Source organism: Anolis carolinensis, chromosome 5, assembly GCF_035594765.1.
Source record: "Anolis carolinensis isolate JA03-04 chromosome 5, rAnoCar3.1.pri, whole genome shotgun sequence".
In the NCBI taxonomy this organism is placed as follows: domain Eukaryota; kingdom Metazoa; phylum Chordata; class Lepidosauria; order Squamata; family Dactyloidae; genus Anolis; species Anolis carolinensis.
This window is the reverse complement of record NC_085845.1, coordinates 14,117,690-14,140,729: the sequence shown is the minus strand read 5'-3', so window position 1 is coordinate 14,140,729 and position 23,040 is coordinate 14,117,690. Positions and strand designations below refer to the sequence as shown.

Sequence of the window (23,040 nt, the reverse complement as noted above, 5' to 3'; positions counted from 1 at the left end):
AGCTAAAACTGATGTGCTATCTGCATTTATTCCTTGAGTTATATTTAGCTATAGCAAAACATGAATAGATTACATCTCATTTGGATGACTGTAATATGCTGTACATGGAGTTGCTTTTGGAAACTGTTCAGAAACTTTGCCAGGTCCAGCATTCTGTAGTCTAGTTGCTGGCCAAGGCAGATTATATTGAAAACACATTGCCCCTCCAGCTGAAATGACTCCACTCGTTGATGATCTAGTCCCAGGCAGCATTCAGACCTGCTTTTGACCTTTAAGCGTTGTTGAACATTTTTAGAATATTTCTTTGGATCAGTTTCATTGACGGGGGCTTTCATAAATAAACACTGATATCACAATGAATGTGTTAATCTAATATTGGCAGAAATTACTAGGATAAATCATTGACAGCTGTAAATAATGCAGTAAAATGTCAATATATTTTGAGTAGCTCTTAAAATCACAGAAGGGTCTTCAAAATCATGGTATCTTGTATATTTATTTAGTAACAACTGAAAGTTGTTTTCTCAGATACAATTTCACACAAAAGTTAAAGTTCTGTATTAGTGGTACACACACACACAAGCGCTTTAGAAATTTCAAGTCTAACAAGAAATGGAAGTGTAATTTGAAAAAGTGCACTTAAAGCTGTTTTTTTTTTGTTTTGCCAGCAATTAAAATATAGCATTACACAGTTTTACTCTTGAGTGTTGTCATAGCCACAGAAACCAAACTTTGCTATAGATACTACACTTCTTTCCAGAGAAGGACTGGAGCACTCTAGAAAAATAACTGGGCTAACATTGTGTTTGCATTTTCCTGTTATTCTTTTAGCAGCTTTTGGCTGGAATTTGCTCTTTTCCCCAATGCTTTGTAAATGATTGTGACTGCAATGTTATGTTTTAGATCACAAACTCCAAGAGATGTGATATGTGCGCATGTATGTTTTATATACGTTTCTCTTATATAAAAATACACCCTATCGTATATATATATATATATATAAAAAAAATCTTCAGATAAACTCTAGTTGCTATTCTCACAGTAGTAGCTGTATCCATTTATTCTCACAGTAGGTTCTTTTTTTTTCGGGAGGAGGAGAATGGTGAGGACTTCTTTTCACGCCTTCCCAACTTAGACACTGAAACTTCCATGTAAATTATTGGCTGCTTGCCACTGAGTTTAAGAAGGATCAAGCAGGATATATGGATAGATAGGTCCTTCTTTTATACAGGCTAGATACAAAAGGGAATTTAGATCCCCCAAACCAATATTTGAATTAGCGAGTGGCAGTGAAGGATTCACTAGGCTCAACCATTGTACTTTCACTGGATTAGAACTTATAAATCTGGCTGACAGTACCATTATCCCGAGGTGATTTTTATAGAAAATACAAAATACTGACTGCTGGTAATTACCATGCTGAAGGTTTTTCCACAGCATGTTACTTCCACCTCTGGAATTAAATAGTAGGCCTAGTTGTCAGAATAGTTAAAAAAAAAAAAGCACCTTAGGAAAACCTATGTTTTTCCATCCCTAGTAGATTTTGGAAGATCAAGGGCTAAACACACTTGCTAGTCCCAACTCAAGTAGATTGTCCATGAGAACTTGGTAACTTGAAGAACAATTAAATTGTTCTGCTGTAGGTAGGACTACAAAACAGGATTCAACCCCTACTTGGCTGTCTGCTACATACTACTGAAAAAATATCTGGAGAGAACAATAACTCTCAGTTGGGCTGTCATTGGTATGAATCGGTATCTTTATACTATTTTACAGAAGACCATGAGACTTGTCTTCGTATGCACACAGTACCCACACAATATAAGCAACAACATTTTCCCCAAAGGTATTGATAAATGTCTTATATGAAGTCCAGAAACATTACACACACTTTCCACAGTTTCTTGGCAAAAGCAAAGTAGGCAGAAATCAGTTTTGAGGGGTCTGCCACTATACTCAGAACAAATGCTTAAAAAAAACCAAAACATAATAATAATTATCATTATTTACAGTGACCTATGAAAATAATATCTTATGCAAAAAGAGACTATCTCCAGTCTGTAATATAAGAAGCAAAGAGGATATCAGAAACCCTACTGGAAAGCAAAGAATGTTGGCTTTAACTTGAATGGCCACTTCTGTTTACTTTGGCCTTAAAAGAAATATGCTACAGAATATATTTTAGGCCCCAAACCTGCAGAGGTCCATACTTTTTGCCCTTATACTCATGCATACTATTTACCTCCACACACAATAAACCAGCACGCACACACATTACAAGCAATAAGCATTCTTCTCCAAGAGACTTTCCTCTGAAAAAAAATAACTTTCTATCAGACCTGATGACTGAAAAAGGCCTTGTTAATTTTCTGGCACAACTAATTTTCAAGAGAAACACTTGGGAGATCCAGAAGCAAGTGAGAACTAAACCAATGTGCTACTCCTGCCCTCCGCACCACTTAATTATTGCAGAATAAAATTGTATCTCTTGGTCAAATGCTTTTTGTATGTCTATATGAAAGTAGAGCAAATCTATCAATAACTTGCTATATGTATAAGAAAGAAAATTCAGGAAAATACTGAAAATAATGTAGGTTATTGCACATAAATAATGCAACAATCTGATTATTCTTAGGTATTTTTCATATAAAACTTCACATTCTTAACTTTGGGGGGGGAAGGACTCTATCCATTTGTCATGCAAGAAAAAAGGTTGTTCAGACCACTTGGAAAATCAACCAGATAGTTCAAGCCATAAAAATAACATTAAGAATCACATTAAGTGTAAATTAAAGTACCATTAATTTCAATGGGATTTCAGAACTACTGAAGGTTAGGAGATGCTCACTTTTTGCAACCTGAAAGCACCTACATTTTTAGAAACAGTGAGAGGATATTACTTTGGCACCTGATGGATGTGGTCACCTCTGCAGGTTTTGGAATGTCAATTCATTATGGATGCTTCAATCATGACACATTTCCTTCTCAAAAGGCCTTTCCATGTACACAATAAGGGACCAATATGAATGAATGCTGCCTTCTGTTTACTGTAGGTTCACATCCTGGGAAGACATAGCTTATCGCTTTCTGGCCAGGAAATCTTGTCATGATTGAAGCAGTCTTTGGATAGAGATATCCAGTGGCAATTTTGCTGCTTTTTAGCAACTTCTGTACTGCATTCTTAGAGGTTTTGGCACAAGAATAAGGAAGCAAGCATACAGAAGTACATACAGAGCTAACTATTTTTCACTTAATGTGCTTTTCAGAAATATTTAACAGTATAAAAGAAATGCTTTACTGCCTTTGGAATTTGAACTTATCCTGACAGTGATTGCTTCATTCTAGTGTAGAAACACACCCCTAGTCAGAATTTCATATAAAACCCTTACAAGACTACTCTCCTGGAAAAAAGGAACCCCTGATCACAACTGTTTTCCTAAAAATAACTTTTAAGGGGTATCCATCGTTCACTACTTTCAAATTTACCTTGTAGTAACAAATTATCAAAAGGTTTGTCTTTTGATATTTTGCTTTCATGTGATGACTGAGGGCAGAAGATGCCCCCAGTTACCTTTCAAGGAAATTTGCCAATTCTGGCACATTTCTTCCCCTACATTCAAGCCATCTAATCAGTACCCAAGATACACCCCAAAGACCAATTTGTGTACCTTGTATAAAATGTACCAAAGTGCTTCTATTCAGATTCACCCAAATAATGAATGAATGTGCAAATCCCAGGATCATGTGTCAAGTATGCATGAACTCAGAAAGATCTTTGGAATTTGTAAAATACAATGGTGTACATATCTAAAGCCATCAAAAATTTGGACTTTTCTTTTCTTCTCACCTATTGCAGCCCTCCATGGTGCCAAAACCTGTGCCAGGGGATTTCCTATCCCTCTGAAGCAAGTTTTAGGGTTACTGTAAGCTCCAAGAAGAAGGAAGAGTGCTGATTGTAGTAGAAGCAGCAGGAACCAATTAATTTTGTTGTGAAATCCAACACACAGGGGCACACATAGTCTACATTGCTCTCCATGTGGCATTCTCTAGATTCTAACCACACCCTATTGTGTAATTTAGATAAAGTAACCACCAAGGTGATCTCTCATCTCAGAAGACCAAGCTTCCCAAAACTCAAGCTGCCCTCTAGGATGGCCATACCTGATGCAAACAGCCAAGAACATTCAAAATACCATCTCTCAAGCTGAAAATTCAGAGGTGTACTATGCATTCACTCAGCGTTATGCACTAATGTTTTTAAAACAGTGTCTCAAGAGCACCAAATGGCTCAGAGGTAAGTTTATAACAGGACATGGTGATCCCAGTTGTAAGGCATTGGTGGTTTATGCAGTTTACTGGTAGCACACTCAAATCAGAATTGCTTTTTATACAGCCTCTGGTTTTATACTTTTTCACTGAAACTGCCTAAATTCAAGTTACAATTTTTTTTTAGAGCTCAGGATATTTTTCATGGACTCTTAGAAGTATAATATTGTGAGAGAATGAAAAACATTAAGAGCAATCTTGGAAGGGGGTTAAAAAACCACTTTTAGGACATCCATAGTTTATCTGTAATACAAAAGCCCAGTTAAAGGAACTAGACAATGGGTAAAAATCACACTTAATATTTTTACAGGTCTGAACTTGCTACACGTTTTCTGGTTTCTGTTCGCCCTTGTCTTTTCAGACACTACATGCAAATAAAAGTCTCTCTCTTCTGAAATGGACTGTACAAGTCCAGCTGTGTACTGCAATTTCCTTTCAACATTCCCAATTTGTTCGAGTACTGTACTCTACCAAAATTCTTGAAATCTTAAAAGAGTTACAGCTATCCCTGTTTCAGGTTAATGGCACTTATTGGAAAAAAGCAGAGTTCTGGCATACATATATAAAGAGACATCTGGATTTCTTCAAACATGCTGTAGGAATCAATCTTAAGCCAACAAACCAATGTTCCAAGATGTTTAAGAGAGAATAAAGCTTTAGATCAAACACTGTGAATCAGTTCCAAGTAAATCGAGCTTCTTATTTAGGCATTTTTTCAAGTTTGTATTGATGGATCCTGTCCCATCAGACCACTTACGGTACATAAAATTTTCCATCTATTTGTTGAAGTGTAACTGCGCCACAGGAAGGACATAATGGTTATGGATGGATAAAAAATTGCCATAGTAGCTAATGTATAACTTTTCTTTTGGGGAAAAACTTCTTATTGAAAAGGTTTACCCTTCACTATAGCCATACTGTATATGCTGTACTTAAAAACAGAGGCTCTAGTCACTACTGAAAATGAATTAAGTAGTAATTGTAAGAACAGCTTCCTCTTATTTCAACCACTTGGATATTGTGGTGGTGTGTATAATCAGAATAATGTAATTCAAGAGATAAATCTGGAAGAGTCTACTGTTTAGAAGGAAATGGAGCAGCTCCAAATGGATCTAACTCTCCTGCCTGTTGCTGGCTTTGTTGTGATGCCATACTAGGCACAAGTTCTGTAAAAGGAACTGCCCCAAAATCATCTGTTAGTTTTAGTCCATCGCCAGACTGAATACTGCCAAGCAGTGAGCCCTGCCTAGGTCTACCAGGAACGACTGTGTTGTGATCCCCACGGTTATCACCCAGTCCTTGATGCTGAGGGTGGCGCACCAATTCTGTGGGGTGGAAAGGCTTGGCTCCAAAAGGATCCAGAAGGGCATCCTCTGTTTGCAGAGAGCTCACTCTGTCTTTGTTATCGGGCATGGCAATACTAATGTTTTCCTTGGAATCAGAGATCGTCAAGAACTCATTGCTGCTCTGGGAATCCCGGCGACCAGCCTTTTTATGCCTTCGGACTCTTTCAGGTGTACGGTAATTGGGTTTCAAAGTCTTCTTAGTGCTAGTTGGGGTGCCGTGATGGCGCTTTCCATTGGTCTTGGATCCCTCCTGTTTCATGCGTCTCTGGCGAGAAGAGAGTTTCTGCAGATTCCGTTGCTGCTGCTTTGCTTTCTGTTGCTGTTGCTGTTCGCTTCCTGCTATCTCCTCAAATGGGATAAGCCCAAAGAGATCCTCTTTACTCTCATCACTTTTTGAAACAGAGGAAGGGTGGAATGGGATACATCCAAAAACATCCACAGGAGACATAGGAGATATAGGAATAGGTTGATTTTCACAACCTGAAATCAAATCATCTTGCTGAGACATTTTCCTGCCAAATGGGGCTTTGGTGAAGACATCAAACTCATCCTGATCTTGCGCTGAGCCTGGAAAATCAGCTTGGGGAGAGAAATCTTTGCTATCTTTTTGTTTAGGCTCTTGAGTCTGAAGAGGAAAGAATGGAACTGCTCCAAAGACATCAAACTCTTGTTTGGGACTCACCTTGGTCTCAGACAATATAGAGCATTGTAAAATAGGCTCCTTGGTCTCAACACTTCCAGCTTCTTTTTTGTATCTACTACCAGGCACCTCCTCTACAGGCCTAACATGAACAGAATCAGAATCAGAACTTTGCTTATCATCATCTTCTGCATCTTCCTCAGAATCCATGAGAAGAGGATGCTGGCCAAAGTTCTCTGGTTCGGTGTAATTGTCATCCATAAAATCTCCATGCTCACCCTGCAAAACTTCTTCATCCTCCTGTTCCTCCTCTTCCTCACTGCTCTTCGGAGAGGGGGGGTCCGATTCAAAATCACTTTCCGATTCATCACTTCCTTTTTTTGTATGTTTTTCCACCAATTTCTTTCCAGGTTCACAGTCCTCAGCAACTTGGTTAAGCCTTTCATTTTTGGTTGGACTCTCTATCTTGTGTTCTGTATTGCTGGCTGAGCTATTAATTTCACTTCCTGGAGAACCTACAAGGATGAAGAATACACAATTATTTCAGTTACTTCTTACCATTTACTACATACACCCATATAAAATTTCTATTTGTTATACAATGGGAAGGCTGTATCTTCTTGAATGACAGCATAGCCAAACTCAACAACCACAGTCAACTGAAAGGAAATCAGATTCAAATCCTTGCTGTGCAGTGACTTCTGCAAACACTGCATTGTGGGATCCATTTAGGAAGCAGTCTGCAATTTCAAAAATACTTAAAAATTGGCTTGTAAAAAAAGTCCACTGTGCATATATAAATAATCTAACTGATTAAATCAAACTAAAAGAACATGGTCTGCAACAACAGGCAGGCAAATATTGCCTCTGGGAAGCTTGCATGTCAGGCATGGAAACAAAATCTTTCTTGATTTCCTAGTTGTAGGAACAGCAATAATGTACATTCCAATCTTAACTCTCCAGTCTAAATATCTTCTTAAAAACCCTTCTCTAGAAATCTGTGGTTGTGACTCTGTTGACTAGTCTAACTAACCATACCCAGAGCTTGGAAAGTTAATTTTAAAAGTATTTTTTAGAACTCTTATAAAGCCCAAGAAGATAATAATGTGCTGCTATTACTGTCCCCTCCCTCAAGAATGCTAGTACAGAACTCCGAACTGCAGTTTACTTGGAGCAGGAAGTTGGACTAGATTCTCTTCAAAATCCCCTCCACATCTGATTTTCCTTGATGAACGTCTGTAAAAAAATTATCTGCTATATTTATATATGGACATATTATTTCTCCCAATGTTAATAAGTTAATATGTTGAACACTATCTTGCCGCAAGGCACCATTCACTAGACTATATCTCAAGTCACCCAAAACTTCATCACAATAAACATGGGGTCCCAATGTTGACATCGCTCCTTTTTGTTTAAACCAGAGGTATGTCTCCTGATTTTATTCATACCAACTAATTTGAAAACCTCTTCTGAAAACTTCCTTTGAGAATCTATTAAGCCAATGCCCAAAGCTACTTCAGTTAGAATCATAGAATAGTAGAGTTGGAAGAGACCTCGTGGGCCATCCAGTCCAACCCCCTGCCAAGAAGCAGGAAAATCAATTAATTAATTCTCCATTTTTGTAAATTTAGTCTTACTTTGCATTTTTAACCAGTGTGGATGCACAAAAGACCTGTCAAAGCCATCTTAAAAGCCCAGACTGGAGAATCCAACACTGATGTGCTTAAATCCTTGGCTATGGTTATCATAGACTACTGAAAAAAGACTTTTTCATTCATAGAATCATAGAGTTGGAAAAGACCTTGTGGGCCATCCAGTCCAACCCCCTGCCAAGAAGCAGGAAAATCGCATTCTAAGCACCCCCGACAGATGGCCATCCAGCCTCTGCTTAAAAGCCTCCAAAGGAGCCTCCACCACACTCCGGGGCAGAGAGTCTTTGTTTTGCCTCATTCTACCCCAGTGAATATATAGACTTGTGTCTGTGTTTGCCTTTTCCCTCCAGCCTTCCAGATTTCTTTCTTATAAGTTTTTTAGACTGAATGCCTGAGGGAATGTTTTGCATCTTTGCAAAACATTCCAGAAACTTTATTCAGCTGAAGAGAGGGTAAAGATAATATAGTAATGATGATCACTAAAATGCAAGAATACATCAAGTGAAGCACTATTGTCTTTTTTTTTCTTTTTTCTTTTGCTCCACTGCCCCATAAATACAGTCATACTTTCAAACATCTGCACCCACATTTGTGAGATAAACAACTGGAATGAATAGAAACATGAGGAGATTCCTGTTTCAATCTGTTTCTGGTGTCAGGTTCTTCTAAGTTTAGTGTATTTGATTTTACAGTCAAATTAAAATGTGGATTTGCTCTCTTGATGTGATGTAGATTTCCCAAAGGAATAACCATAATGCATAAGTATAGGAAGCTATGTCATCTAAATCCTGCCATTGCCAACATTTACTAGGATGCTGCAATTATTTACATGGATGTGATTATTTTGTAAGATTAAAAGCTTAATCTGTCTACATGGGTAACAACATTTTTTGTTCAAATATCCATTTGCAAAGAGCAGTCAGTGAAAGTATTCTTTTATTCACATATGTTGCAACCGCAAACATGCATTTCTATTTTAATACATTTAGGAGATCAATAATGATATAATGTGGTGCAGTTCCTTCTCACTGTAAACAACCCATCTGGGTGTTTTTCTTGGTTAAATGGAACTCTGTTGAAAAGTCATATAGTTCCTGTAAGTGTTTCTATCTTCAACACACTTTAAGGTTTTTTGTAAAAGTCTAGAGACAATAGTTATATCTACTTTAATTTCAAAAGAGCGCTATATTAACCTTTTCCTATGTAGCAGGTCAATACTACTGACAGAATGCTATTTCAAAAATGTATCCCTCCACAGAAACCATTAAAGCCATTTCTAAATCCAAATCAGCTTCTCCACCAATAAATCCATATTTCATTTTAGATGGTTACATTTAAAATGCTCGAGAAATAAATCTCAGATCCACTTGTAAATTACTGCCATAATAATGTCGTAAAAATGTGCTTTAAGATCAACATGTTAAAAAAAGATTTGATTGAAGCAATCTCTAAACTGCTGCAATGAACATTTCAAATCCAAATTTATGAAGAGCTGGAGAACTTTGTAGTATAACATCTGCTTGCAATGTACTGTGCAGATTACATCACTTCTAATCATGTTTGTCTCTTGTACAAGGCTATTGTCCCGCCCTGAAATCCAATGCAGGTAGAACATCTTTAATCATAAGATCTCAATCTTCAAGGAAAAAAAATCTGTTCTGCTGTTCTTTTGCAAACATCCGATTATAAGAGGATGAATGGCTTGCAACAACTGAAGTAATTACATGCCTTCTGCTAGTTCATCATTTCAGGGGCTGGGAGAAAGCAGAGGCATAGCCATTTTAAAGCTCCTTCTGAATTGGTAACATACTGCCATCATCATTTCACAGCAATTTGCCACATGTCAGATCCATGGATTGCTGAGACACATCAACTAAATCTGCACTAGTCTTTGGCAACAGGCAGAGCGGCAGATGTCTCACTGTGATGGATTTAGGAGCTGGTTACTGCCCTTATTTTGAGTCAGACAACACATGCAAATTTTGCATTCCCCGCACCTTTAGGTAAAACCTGTAACATCCATATATAGGCAGTCCCCAAGTTACAAACATCCAACTTACAAACACCTCACAGTTAAGAACAGGGCTGCGACAACAAGAAGTGAGAGAAATCTACCCCTTGGAAGGGAAATTGCCTCCTGAAAAGAGTTATCATGGGGAAAAGGTGTTCCCACCTAAGCTTTACCACCAATCCTTGTTTCTGCAACAAGCCACATTTTTCAAAATCCAATTCTCACAGGGGCAGAAAGCGAGGTGAACTCTTCTGAACAGGGGCACAGACAGCAAAACAAACACTGCAGAGGCATCAACCCTTCCCTTTGCTATTCATAGCTACTAAAAAATGACTTTAAAAATGTACCTATTCCGGCTTACAAAGTAATTCAACTTAACAACAAACCTAGTTTTATAACTGTAATGGCTACCTCTTGAATTCTGAGCTCCCTTCATTGATTAATTAATATATTCATCCTCAAGCACACCATGCAGAAGTCATTTCTCTTTTGAGAAGCAACGGGAAGGAAAATGAAATTTTCCTACAGAAAAGGGTACTACAGAGATGGTAAATACATGAGATGGGAAAACCTTTTCTATGTAATGTAGTGGCACTCCTCATAAAGTATTAAATATTTAACCTTCCTTTAACAAAACATGGAATGTGTGCATTTATAACAATTTGTAACTTATAGCATATCGGAGATTTTCATGTGATAAAGAGATAAAGCAATTCTACCATGATAAAAAAGCTACTTGCCATCTGTGAAACTTGTGCAACCTTCTATTATTCATCCAGTTCTAGTAACCGAGTATATTTAGCTTGAAGAAGAGACGATTAAGGAAACATAATAGCCATGTTTAAATATTTGAAATGATGCCATACTGAGGAAGGAGAAGATTGTTTTCTGCTGCTCTAGAGATTAGGACATGTAACAATGGATTCAAGCTGCAGGAAAAGAGATCCTGCTTAAACGTACAGAAGAACTCATGACAGTAAGAGATGTTCAAAAGTGCAATATGTTGCCTTGATTGGTAGAGTCCTCTTCTCTAGAGGTTTTTAAATAGAGGCTAGATGACCATCTATTGGGAGTGCTTTGACTGTGCATTTTTGCATGAAGTGGATGGCTCTCGTGATCTTTTCCAACTGCTTAATTTTATAAGAAGTTTTAAACTTACCCAAACTCATCACTGCAACTTGGTACTCTCATTTTACTCGACAATATCTTGATCACCATTTGTTGCTTGAGAATCTCTATACACCCCTCTTCCTGATGTGTATTCAAATGAAAATACAACTCTCTACCACTTGTCCCTTTAACTCCAGTCTTGCAACAAGGCGGTTCTCCAGGCCTACAACCCAGAATCACAAACCATGTCTAAACATTTGGACAAACCAGATTCCCATACCATTGGCTGTAGTTCACATGGGTACTTCTTGAAACCTTAGTGCAAGATATAAATAGTACCATAAACACTGAGATCCTTCCCCTGAGCACCTTCCTCTAAGCCAGTAGGCTGTTAGAAATTGTGGGAGTTGAAGTCCATAGCACCTAGAGGGCCGGAGTTTGCCCATGCTTACTCGAAGTTCTTGTCAAATTGCAGGCTACTTTACCATAGTTTAGGGGGCACTTTACCCATTACTTTTAACATTTTAGCACCACTGAAGAAAATCCTAGACATCCACCTGCAAATAAATATTAATGGCATGAATCAAGAAGTGGTGTTTTTTAATACTCTGCCCAATAAGAGTAGCACTTGGTAGCTCACTATGAAAAATTTACATATGCAACAGAGAAGTCACTGGGATGTTTTCTGACTTGGATGCCAATGATAATACATGTATCCAACATGTCTCCTAATACATTGGCTCCTGCTTGTTCTATATTGTTGGGTATGTTTGTATTTTTGCAGCCTAATAATGTAAATAAGAGCCTGGGAGATCAGAGAGCCAGCACATGTGTACCAGATTTCCCTGAATCTTTAAATCAGCTGATCAAGTGGATAAGTAGAACAGTGCATGTTTTACCGCAAGAAAAGTCAAAACAGGCTGTGATGAGGACATTACTGAAGGGGGAAAAAACTTTCATAAACTTTGCCAGATTGGAAAATTATTAAACTATCTGCAATATCCCTTCCTTGGACAAAGTGATACAGCATGTGGTGGCCTCCGGGTTCCTGGAGGACTCTGAATTTCTAGACACATTTTAGCCTAGCTTCAGGCCTGGTTCTGGAATGACATAGGTTTCATCTTACTCCAGTGGTTACCACTTTGGTCCTTAAGGTGTTTTGGACTTCAGCTCCCATAATTCGTAACAGCTGGTAAGCACAGGACCACCACAGATTTTTTTTTAACCTGAAATACCTTTCTAGATTTCCTAAATCTTCTGGCACATCTATGGTTGACTTCTGCTAGATTCTGACCAGAGAATTGTACTGCAGAATCTAGACCAGTGGTGTCCAACCTTTGGTCCTCCATGTCTTTGGAACTCCAAATCTCAGAAGCCCTTATCAGCTTGTCCAATGTTCAGGAATTCTGGGAGTTAAAGTCCAGACCACCTGGTTGAGAACCATTGTCTTAGTCGATGACCTATTCTGGGAACTAGATTGGAAATGTGTCCCTGCTGGTTCTGTTGGCTTCTCCACAGCTTTTAATACCATCAACCATGGTATCCTTCTGGATCGTCTCTCTGGCATGGGACTTGGGGACACAGTTGTATGGTTATTACAGTACTTCTTCAAGGAGTGTACTTAGGTGGTCATGCCAGGGAATACCTGTTCAGTGCCCTGGCCATTGCACAGTTGGATACACTTCAGAGTTGATTTCTGTCCCCAATATTGTTTTTTATCTACATGAAACCCCTGGTGTCATGTCATCCAAAGTTTTGGAGTTCAGCGGGCTCAGTAATGTTGACAATGCTCAATCCAATCTCTCTTTTCCACCTAACTCCAACAAAGCTGTTTCAGCATTAAACCTGTGGCTGTTGTTAGTAATGGACAGGATTTTGGTTAGCAAAATGAAACTTAATCCAGACAAGAAAAAGGTGCTCTAATCAGTCATAGTGAAGGATCACAGGAACTCAGCCTGTTCTGGACAAGGTAAATTCTCCCTGAAATCTCAGGTTTGCTTCTTGGGCATGCTCCTCTTCCCTGATGTGAGCATGGATACCCAGATTTCAATGGTGTTTGCACCATTGCTGTTTGCACCATTGATGCGTCCAAGCTGCTGACTGGGGATGATTTACAGGGAAAATATAACCCTCCTGTTGAAACAGCTCCACTGGCTACCAGTTCATATCCAGGCACAATTCGAAGAGCTGGTTATGTGTGTTAAAGCTCTAAACATCTTGAGTCCAGAGTATCTGGAAAACTTTATCTCCCAATACAACCTATATTTTACAGTTTTTCAGACATGTCTCCCCCCCCCCCCCCCACACACACCCTTACAAAGACCTTTGGCGAAAACAGAGCTTTCTTGGCGTCTACTCCTAAACACTCTTCCATGGGAGGTTTGAGTGGCCCCCTCTCTGTTCTTTTTCTGCTGAGAAGGCCTTTTTATTGAGGCATATCTTGGCTGCTTAAATTATGGCAGATGGTACCATTACACATCAAGCTTGTTACACAGGAGTTTAAAAACTGTCAGAGAAGGAGGGGTCCCTACAGAATGTAACTAAAAAGAACATTGACTTCCTGCCAGTCGAGATGGCATGCAGGAAGAACCTATTCAGGGTGGAGTGCTACTTCTACCATCCTGATAATTGTCTGTTTTTAACTAAAGTTTTCAGCTTTTGTAAACTGCCCTGACTGCCTATTGGAAGAAAGGTAGGATATAAATTAAATATTAAAGTTGATCTTGGGACTTCATACTAGCATAATATAGAGGATAGTGTAAGCAGTTAAACCATTTACCATTTTGTCCATCTCAAATGTTACATGTAATAACAGGAATTCTACAAATAAGTCCCAGGCAGCTAAAATCCCTCTGGTGAGTCAATACACCAGTAAACCCAATAAAGTCAAAGGAACTACTCCGCTCGAAACTGACAATAGAATTTAAGGCATTGTTTTAACATGGGGAAAATCCAGAAGTAATTTACGTTCAGTACTTGCTTTTTGGAAAATTGATACAATACTGGGGAGTCACTGATTAAGAGAATAAGTGAAAAAAAATGGGAAAGTTACTCCAAGGTCCCTCTGCTACCAGATCAGTTCGGTCAGGCTTCTTTTTCACAGCACCTCCTGTTGAAGGAGGCTGAGAGCAAACATTCCATCAAGATTCCAGCAGCAAAATAAATGAACATTCTATCAACTCTGCTGAGAAGCCAACTCCATTTGGCTCTTCTTCAGTGCCACTTCCATTTCAGCAATTCATTGCAACAATAATACAACTATTAAGAACTGGTGCCTCAGTTGCTTGTTTTCTTTCCCTTTTTCCAAATACTTTGCATTGTGTACATCTTTTACAGTGTAAACCTGCTGGTGTCTTGTTTTTATTGATTATATGTAAGGAACATTGGGAACCTTTTCAGGTGAAAAGCAATAAAATGCATTATAGAAAGCTTCAAACATATGGAAATAGCCACACAGTTTACATCACTGTATTGAAGTTCATTTCCTTATGTCTTCCTTGGAGATTTTAAGTTGGAAAATTACTCAAAAATAGAATGAGCAGACTGAGTATATTCTGGTACTTTAAAAAAGAATGGATGGATGAAGGGAAGGTTAGTTCATAAGAACTATTTTACAAACAATATAAACTACAACTGATGCACTCTGTTCCCTGGAACTGGTTTGAAAGGCTGCTGTGAAGATGCATGTCCTGCTTCCCAAGGGGAGAATCACAACAACACAGAACACTACAATGGACCACTACACTGGCCAACAAATTAATTAACTACATGGAGATAGCCTTCAAATGGCAGCTGTCCTGGGATTGCAGCAGTGACCACACAGCTCTTTGGGGTCAAGCAGAAGAACTAAGTTTGTTGCAGCACTTTTACCTATGGAAGTCCACCTGTAAAAGACAATCGGCCCTGCTCCAAATGGATAGGAATACCCATTCAAAACTCACCACTTTGTTTTGACACTGAATTAACAATCTCTCTGCTTTTTTTTCTTTATTTTCCTTCCCTTACGTGTCTCACATTTAGCCTTTCCTGAGGAGAATATCTGTCTTTTTTTTAAAAAAAAATACAAGTCACTTTTAGAACCAATCTTTCATTCTGTCTTAAAACAGCAGAGCCTATCTATACACCTCTTTCTACAGGGAACCCACCCCTTAACAGATCCCATTCCATTTTCATAAGATCATGCTACATTTGGATGTTAAGAGCTCCCAAAAAAGTCTTCTGAGCTAAACAGGATTTACATAGGTTGTCAAAGATGTACAAAATATTAGGTACTAAAATCAAAATAATAAAAACTGCCAAAATGGTCAAAACTAATAGCGATTATTATTTATTACATGCCACACTGATGTAGAGCATGATAAAATAAAGATAAATTATAGTGAAAATTAACAGTATGGCAGAGTAAAATCCACTACTGAATGAATGGCTGAGAATCTTGAGACTTCAGAACAACCTGCATGGTGATGACCTTAGGATTTCCATAGTTTATAAGAGAATATGAAAGAAAGCTGCATGTAGCAATATAGAAGCCAGTTAAGAAATGCCAACACCTTCACAAAGAAAGGTACAGAAAGTCTATTAGAGATATCTAGAGGACAAAGAAGCATGGAAAATAATAAAGTTCAGTCAATTAATAGATGCTGTCTAAATGAATGTATGCAATATGATACTAGCAAAGAACAATTAAAATAAAGATTTCTGTTAAACAGAATGATTGGTACAACTCAAGACATTTGTTTTAAATTTAACATGTTTTTAAAATGAGGATGTATGGGTTATTTCAAATACAGTGAACCTTTGCAGCTAAGACTCATTTACAAAAACCACTACAGTACTTCAAGAGTATGACCCAAAAAGAAATAAGGATCAAACAAGTAATATAGATAAAATTCTAGAAAGTTTCAAACCTCAAAAATATTAACTTGAAAGATCTTCCCCATTTCCTCTAAAATCTATCAGTTAAGTAAGGCAAGCAAGTAGCACAATTTATTCTCAAATTTGTCTATTGCTTGTTCAGGATAGTGACTATAGCAGAAAGTTAAAATATATACACTTCAAAAGCAAATGCAACACTATTCACTTTCTAGTAAGTTTTTCTTTTAAAATTCAGTAAACTGATGGTAGATGTTAGCGATTAGGCATTAAAAATGGTTTTAGGTTGGGTTAGATATGCAAAGGGAAATATTACAATATTAAACAAATGAACTAATATGGTTCTTAGGAAAGTTAGACTTCAGAAAAGAAATGATGACATTTAACCAAACCCACTTTTCCATCAAGATATATTTACATGAAAAAAACTGATGTTACATAATGTAACTTGCCTGGGTGAGAAATGAAAGGTACAGAACCAAAGGGATCTTCTGGAGGATGGTTCTGTGGAGCAGAATGTGTCTCCACATTCTTATCTGAGGATGTTCTCCTCTCCTCGAGCCTGTCTGCAAAAATAAAAATGAAACAAAACAAAAAAATAAAAATGGCAGCTTTTCAAGCCAATTAAATTTTTATTTAAGTCTCTTGTAATATCTGCTCTAAAAAAGTTAGTTATCCTAGAATTCTAACTACAAGCCTCAATCACATAAATGGGTTAAATGGGTTATGTTTTGCAATATGTATATAATATTTGTCAATATAACATCCTCTAATCCAGCAACTCAGCAGGATCCAAAACCAATTCCAGAAATTGCAAGCCAGGGTCTAGCATACATATAAAGTAATAATAATAATAATAATAATAATAATAATTATTATTATTATTATTATTATTATTTTATTTTTATACCCCGCCCCATCTCCCCGAAGGGACTCGGGGCGGCTTACATGGGGCCAAGCCGGTCATCAACAATATAAAAACAAGCAATAAAACAAATCAAACAATAAAACAGGTCATAAAAAATCACATACAAAACATAATGATAAAATCCTGGATAAGATCCAGAGGAAACTGGGTCAAAAGTGCTAGTTATGTCGGTATCATCAAGGAGGGGTGGTTTATGGGGTAGCCATAAAGAACATGTCTTTATAATGAAGATGTAAAACTCGGTAATATCCAAATAATACAATTGCCTTTTAAGCTTCTGTGATTTGGTCCTACTCAGCAAACGTAATTGGAATAATTTTTCTGAGGAAAAGTTTGCAAACATTCAGGTTCTGCTCAGTTCTGTGAAATTTTCAGACTATGTAAACCTTTTTTGTGAACCAATTCACTTTTCCCACTTTGCTACAACTTTTCTTTTAGCTCTAACTTTGAACAAGATCCTGCTGTTTGAATTGAAGTACAAAGTAAACGCAAGCAGTGACGCAAATAAAAGCTTTGAAAATCCAGGACCATTTTTTTCAAACTTTAATTTTAAAAATCTAAATAATAATAATTTTTAGCTTTTTAAAGTGTTTTCCATTCAGATAATATTCTGTTTCAATCAAGATCATACCATCTTCCATGAGAAGAGTGTTCACACAACAGCAGTTTTCTGTCCCCTCGCCCCCACTGCAACTCCCAGCAGCTCGCCTGAGATTCCCAAGCTTCCACATGTATATATCGTCTCATTCCAGCATGCTAAATGTATCCTATAGGAACAGTTCTTTGAAGGGCATCACTGAACAGGTCTGGATCAACCACTGGGTTATGTCAGAGAGTTATTCATGAAAGAGGCTGAAATCAAGCAACAGCTCCTGTTGCGGAACAGGAAGAACCATTTTCACCGATTGTTCCTTTCCTCTTCAGTACATGTACCACTTCCCATACTGTTACAGAATTCCCCCGATCCTTCAGAGCAGCTTTTCAGTGGCACAAATAAAATGAAGAATCCACCAAAATCACATCCCTTGCCTTTCCTCCAGGAGAATTATCATCCTGTGCTATTTGAGAGAAGCCAGAACCCAACTTTATAACAAGCCTATGTTTTCTTTTTATAGGTTTCACACTTGATTAGAGAAAGCAAGCTTGCATAAGAATCTACAGAAACTATCTGGTACTTGAAAAACAAATACTGAATGTTAAATGGAAACTGCATCCAGGAATAAATGAAGACAGCAGAATGTAAATATTTTAATTAGCATATACACTGTTAAGTGACAATACAATTTTGATTGCAGGTCTTTTTTAAACACAGTGCATGAAAAATGTGCCTTACACAAGTTTTTAAATGAGTAAACGGTTTAGCTGTATTTTTAAAAAACAAGGCCATTATTAACCTTTCTTAGCAGTTTTTTCTTTCTTCTAAAAAAATAAAGGAAGAAAAAAACATAAACAAGTGGTGTTCAACATAGCAGTTTCTCTCTTATACATTAAACGGAAAGTGTTTTGGAAAAGTATGATGTCTGTAGCTGTCACATTCTAGGAATAAAGAGCACAACAAGGCCATTTAAATAATATATGCTGCATTAATTTAATACATAGTTAAATAATACAAAAGTAGCTTTGTCTTTGTTAACAAACAAGACTTTTGTAAGTGTCCATATTCTATAGATCCAAACAACATTCACAGGAGAAAATGTTTATGTTGCTAGAATGATGGATGACATTTTCAGACTCATGTTGTCTTCAGTACAAGGTGAAAGGAAGAGTATTTCTTCAAATGGTATATCCGTCAACATATCCATCAAACTGCAATAAAACATGCAGATTTTTTTCTTCTTTTCCTTAGATCACTAAACCAAGAAGAAACGGGCAAGAAGGAACTAGGGTTCTCCCAACTCATGGTCACAGTTCACAACGTTGCCATATCAACTTGCCCCACTTCACAACATATTAGTCTGAGCATTCTTCCTAAACTATCCCAAATTATATTTGTAGATCTGTAGTTTAGTACAATTACTAGCAGAGCAGAACACAATGGTTAAACGATGACTGAAATGCAGTTTTTAAAGGGATAATTTCATGTTAACTCAGCTATGACTCAACATATCAAGGAGCTTTGTTGAAATAAGAAATCTTTTTGATATCGGAGCTCAATTCCTCATACAAAACTACTAAGGATATCTTCCAAAATCATTTATCAAATCATTTTAAAAAGCATTAAAAACAATTGCTTGAATTTCTAAAATGCAACTTTACAGAAAAGTAAGGCTGTAAGTTATTCATCTATTTTAGAAGTGAGAATTGTGTTGCTCCCTAGACATTGTTGCACAAAAACAGCCAAGTGAGGAATATAGTGAATTCCAGTTCAACAACATCTAGAGGGTCAAAAAGTTATTCAGCTAGATCAAACTTAGCTAAATATTCTTGTAAGACTAGGATCTACCAACCATGCCACTTCAGGTTGCTTTAATTTAGTAACATTTGGTAAAGAATACACAAAATATTATATATTGAACATTTATCAGTTGGTGAAATACAGCATAATCAAGTGAAGCTGTTAGAAGTAAGATTACAGAACTTTCCAAACTTGTGTAACATTTAAAGTATCAGTAGTATATTCAGTTCACTTCAATTAAAATCTGAAAGACCTCACAACCAAGTTTAGTACTACATCAAATTCAGGACTACATCCTGTTCCATGTCTAGTACTTTAGTCCATAATTCATTTTTATGAAAACTGTATATTAAAAAAATACAAGCAGAAGAGCAAGTGATTTGAAGTAAACACACTGGCATTTTGACTTGAAGAAAGTTTATTCAACTATGTTGTGTCAGAACAATAAAGCAGCCTTTAACATTAAGCCACTGAAAAACATTACAGAACATTAACATAATGTACTAGTTTACTCCCCCTCTTTCAGGCATTTTCAAAAGGCATTCCAGAATCACAGAATCTCCTGTTCCGGTGTGCAAGAGAACAAAACTGTAAAGTGAAGCAATGAAAACAGCTGGGTGGTACTTTCTACTGTTTAATATCCTGTTTCTTCTTTTTGCACTTGACACTCAAGAAACCTAAGTATTCAAGAGATAACCTTGGTTTTACAAGTACTAAACAATTAAGTTCCTATTGCACACACTGTTGTGACAGAAGGACAAGATACACAGCTGGTCTACTTCTGCCCTCAAATGCTCAAGAAAGAGTTCTTTCTGCAACAGACTGCGGGGCCCTTGAACAGAACTGTCTTTGGCACTGCTGGCTGCACCTAAAAGAGCTCTTATTTACTGTGAAGCAAAATAAGCCTTCAAGTGTCCCTTACTTGATCTCAGGAGGTCAAACTCCCTGTCCAACAGCTCCTCCTCTGTTAGCTTGGAGAAATTGTCTTCTCCAAATGGATTCCAGCCAGACATATCAGGTGGGTTACTGATGTTCTGTTTTTGATAAGTGGAAACAGACTCTGCATCAGAGGAAGTTAATCTGTAAAAATTGAGAAACCTAATGTGATCAATGTAATTTTTAAAACATTAAACAAATAACACGGTTCATGACACAGAAAGATCCCATTTTTTATGTTTATGAAGAAGCAATAGAAGTGGACTTTTATTTAAATGCAGCAAGTATTGACAATAACTGAAACAATTTAAATGTGGCCAATATTTTATGCATTTAATTTTCCTCTGATCTCACATGTAATCCCACTTCCATCCATCATATAAACTGTTTGATGTTCATTCTATGAATATCTATGTTCTCTATACAGTAAATGTGCTATGTTCAAAGTACTTTTTGAAGTTTTTGCTACAATTATTAACTGTATTTTTCTATTAACAATCAGAGTGACATTAAGAAGTAGACAGGTGAAGTACAATCACAAAACATGTCTCTGCAGTTGTTACTAACATCAATTGAATATGCTTGCCTATTTGTAGAATAATGGGTGTCCAGAGCTGCCCCAACATGAGCTGGAAATGACTTGGAATGGGAGATTAAGGCTGGCGAGAACTCCTGAGGAGAAGCAAGAAATTCAGGAGAATGCTTAGGTGGTGGCAACTGCTTCGCAAAGACCTGTTGCTGTAGAAGAGCTTGTTGGTACTGCTGCATCTTGAAGAAGAAAAGGGGGAAAACTGTCAACTTTGCAAAGTTATATCTCATATAATCCCCACCCCTAAGAATATTTTTTTGAAAATTGAACCTCTTTACTACTACAGCAGAACTCAGTCAAAGCAGCATCATACATGTGCATATCATTACTAAGCAACAAAAAAAATGGTCACTCGGTAGGTTGGCTGAGAGAGTAATAATTAATTAGGAAGTGGGACATGATTAATTAAAATAGAGGTTACATTGTTGATTACATGTTATACTAAACATGAAGGTATTTAGAAAGTACTTTCACTAGCTATAACATTGATATCCTGAATATTAATTCAGCATGAATCCCAGAGAAAAATTAGTAGTAACTTGTACAATTTAAGGATATAATACAGAAAGTCGACACATTAATAACACAAACATAACTTTCCTGCTCATGCTCCCCATTTCAGATGCTTGAGGCAATACAAACCATCATAACCAGAGAACTCCTCCATGAGGTCTGCTATTATCTTAAGCAAAGAAGCATTACTGAAATTGTTTAAATCTGAATTAATGTTTATTCCATTCTAAACTCTTTAAACATTTTGCTTTATTTATTTTTCAGGACTACAGAATTATATCTTTATAATTAAATAATGCATAAGGCAGAAACTCACTACTGGTAGTCACTTATAATTTGAAAACCACTTGGCTTTCCATAATCAAAAACAGAAACCAAAATTAGACATTAGCACAACAACTCTCATTCATCCAAGAAAAAAACTCCATTTAACAATCAACATGTTTATCCATACAGACAAGATGGATGAACGGTATCCTTGAAGTGACTGGCTTGACCTTGAAGGAACTGGGGGCGGCGATGGCCTACAGGGAGCTCTGGCGTGGAATGGTCCATGAGGTCACGAAGAGTCGGAAATGACTAAAAGACTGAGCAGCAGCATGTTTATCCATACAGATTACATTGTATTTACACTCTCTAATTGCGTAGTAGAAACAGCTCTGCACCAAGCAACAGAACTTGTAGATTTCTGTGAAAATGTTTTATCTTTACTTAAATTTAAAAAACTAAAAAAATATGTTATCCTCTACATAAAATCCCCCAAATAGTTTCCTTTTTTTCGTCTTTTTTTTTTTGATAAATAGTTAAAATGAGCCAGTCTCTATCAAGCAATAAAAAAATCCTTTTAAAAAATACTCTCAAAAAAAGAAGTATAATATACAGAGTTACTGGTTCCTGATAGGAAGAGTTACACATTTTAATAATTGTGCGATGAGAAACTGTGAAGTACACATCGCAAATCAAAATACTTGGAGTTTAAAAAAAAATGCTCCTCCCTCAACGTTATGCTGTAGCAAGTACAAATACGGTTCTATAAAAATGTAGTAATAATTCAAACCAAGCTAATAATATAGATCAAAAATACAATCAAGCCATTTGACATAGCCAAATTTGCAAATTAGCCACTTTGAGTCGTTTGTATGGAGAGAAAAAGCGGGATATAAATAAACATAACAGAACAATGATTACCCATTATCTGTCTAGTCATCTTTATCAGTTAAACACACTTAAGCAGAAACTTTGTGATCAAAGTCAACTTACCATGGCGGGATATGAGGATGAGGGAGGTTGTTGCTGGTACACAGAGCGCATCAAAAGCTGCTGTTGAATCATGTGCTGCTGCATTGTTTGCTGATACTGAATTTAAAAAGGGATTTTAATAAATCATGAATATCACCTAATCAACTAGAATGACAATAAAAATTTCTAAGCTTTTTAAAAAGTTAAAAGACTCAAAATAGTTTGAGATAATTGTTTAGTCTTACATAAAATAGAAGGGAGTGAAGACAATCCTGTTGTCTTCCCCAAAATAAAAAATAATAACAAACAGAAATTTCTTATCAAGTTTTCCTACATCATTCAGAAAAGTATGTCACAAGGAAAGAACAAATGTCAGACAGTTTCTAGTGCTATTAAAATGCATCACAGAACTACTGTCTTTCTCTTCTTAATGAACCTCTGATGGTAAAATACAAAAAGATGGTGAACATACAAAAGTTA

At 36.9% G+C, this 23,040-nt stretch overlaps 1 protein-coding gene across 2 annotated transcripts in view; it reads right to left on the bottom strand.

The window, feature by feature from the left end:
- Positions 1 to 477: 477 nt before the first annotated feature.
- Positions 478 to 23,040, bottom strand: part of bmp2k (BMP2 inducible kinase) — a 47,427-nt gene continuing 24,864 nt past the window's right edge. For both annotated transcript variants that reach the window (XM_062981371.1, XM_062981372.1), the window contains exons 12-16: positions 22,582 to 22,677; positions 20,806 to 20,987; positions 20,206 to 20,363; positions 16,413 to 16,526; positions 478 to 6,827 (exon numbers count right to left, since the gene is read on the bottom strand). In XM_062981371.1, the coding sequence (XP_062837441.1) occupies positions 5,401 to 6,827; positions 16,413 to 16,526; positions 20,206 to 20,363; positions 20,806 to 20,987; positions 22,582 to 22,677 (1,977 nt within the window). In that variant the 3' untranslated portion in view covers positions 478 to 5,400. The remainder of the gene's footprint in view (positions 6,828 to 16,412; positions 16,527 to 20,205; positions 20,364 to 20,805; positions 20,988 to 22,581; positions 22,678 to 23,040) is intronic.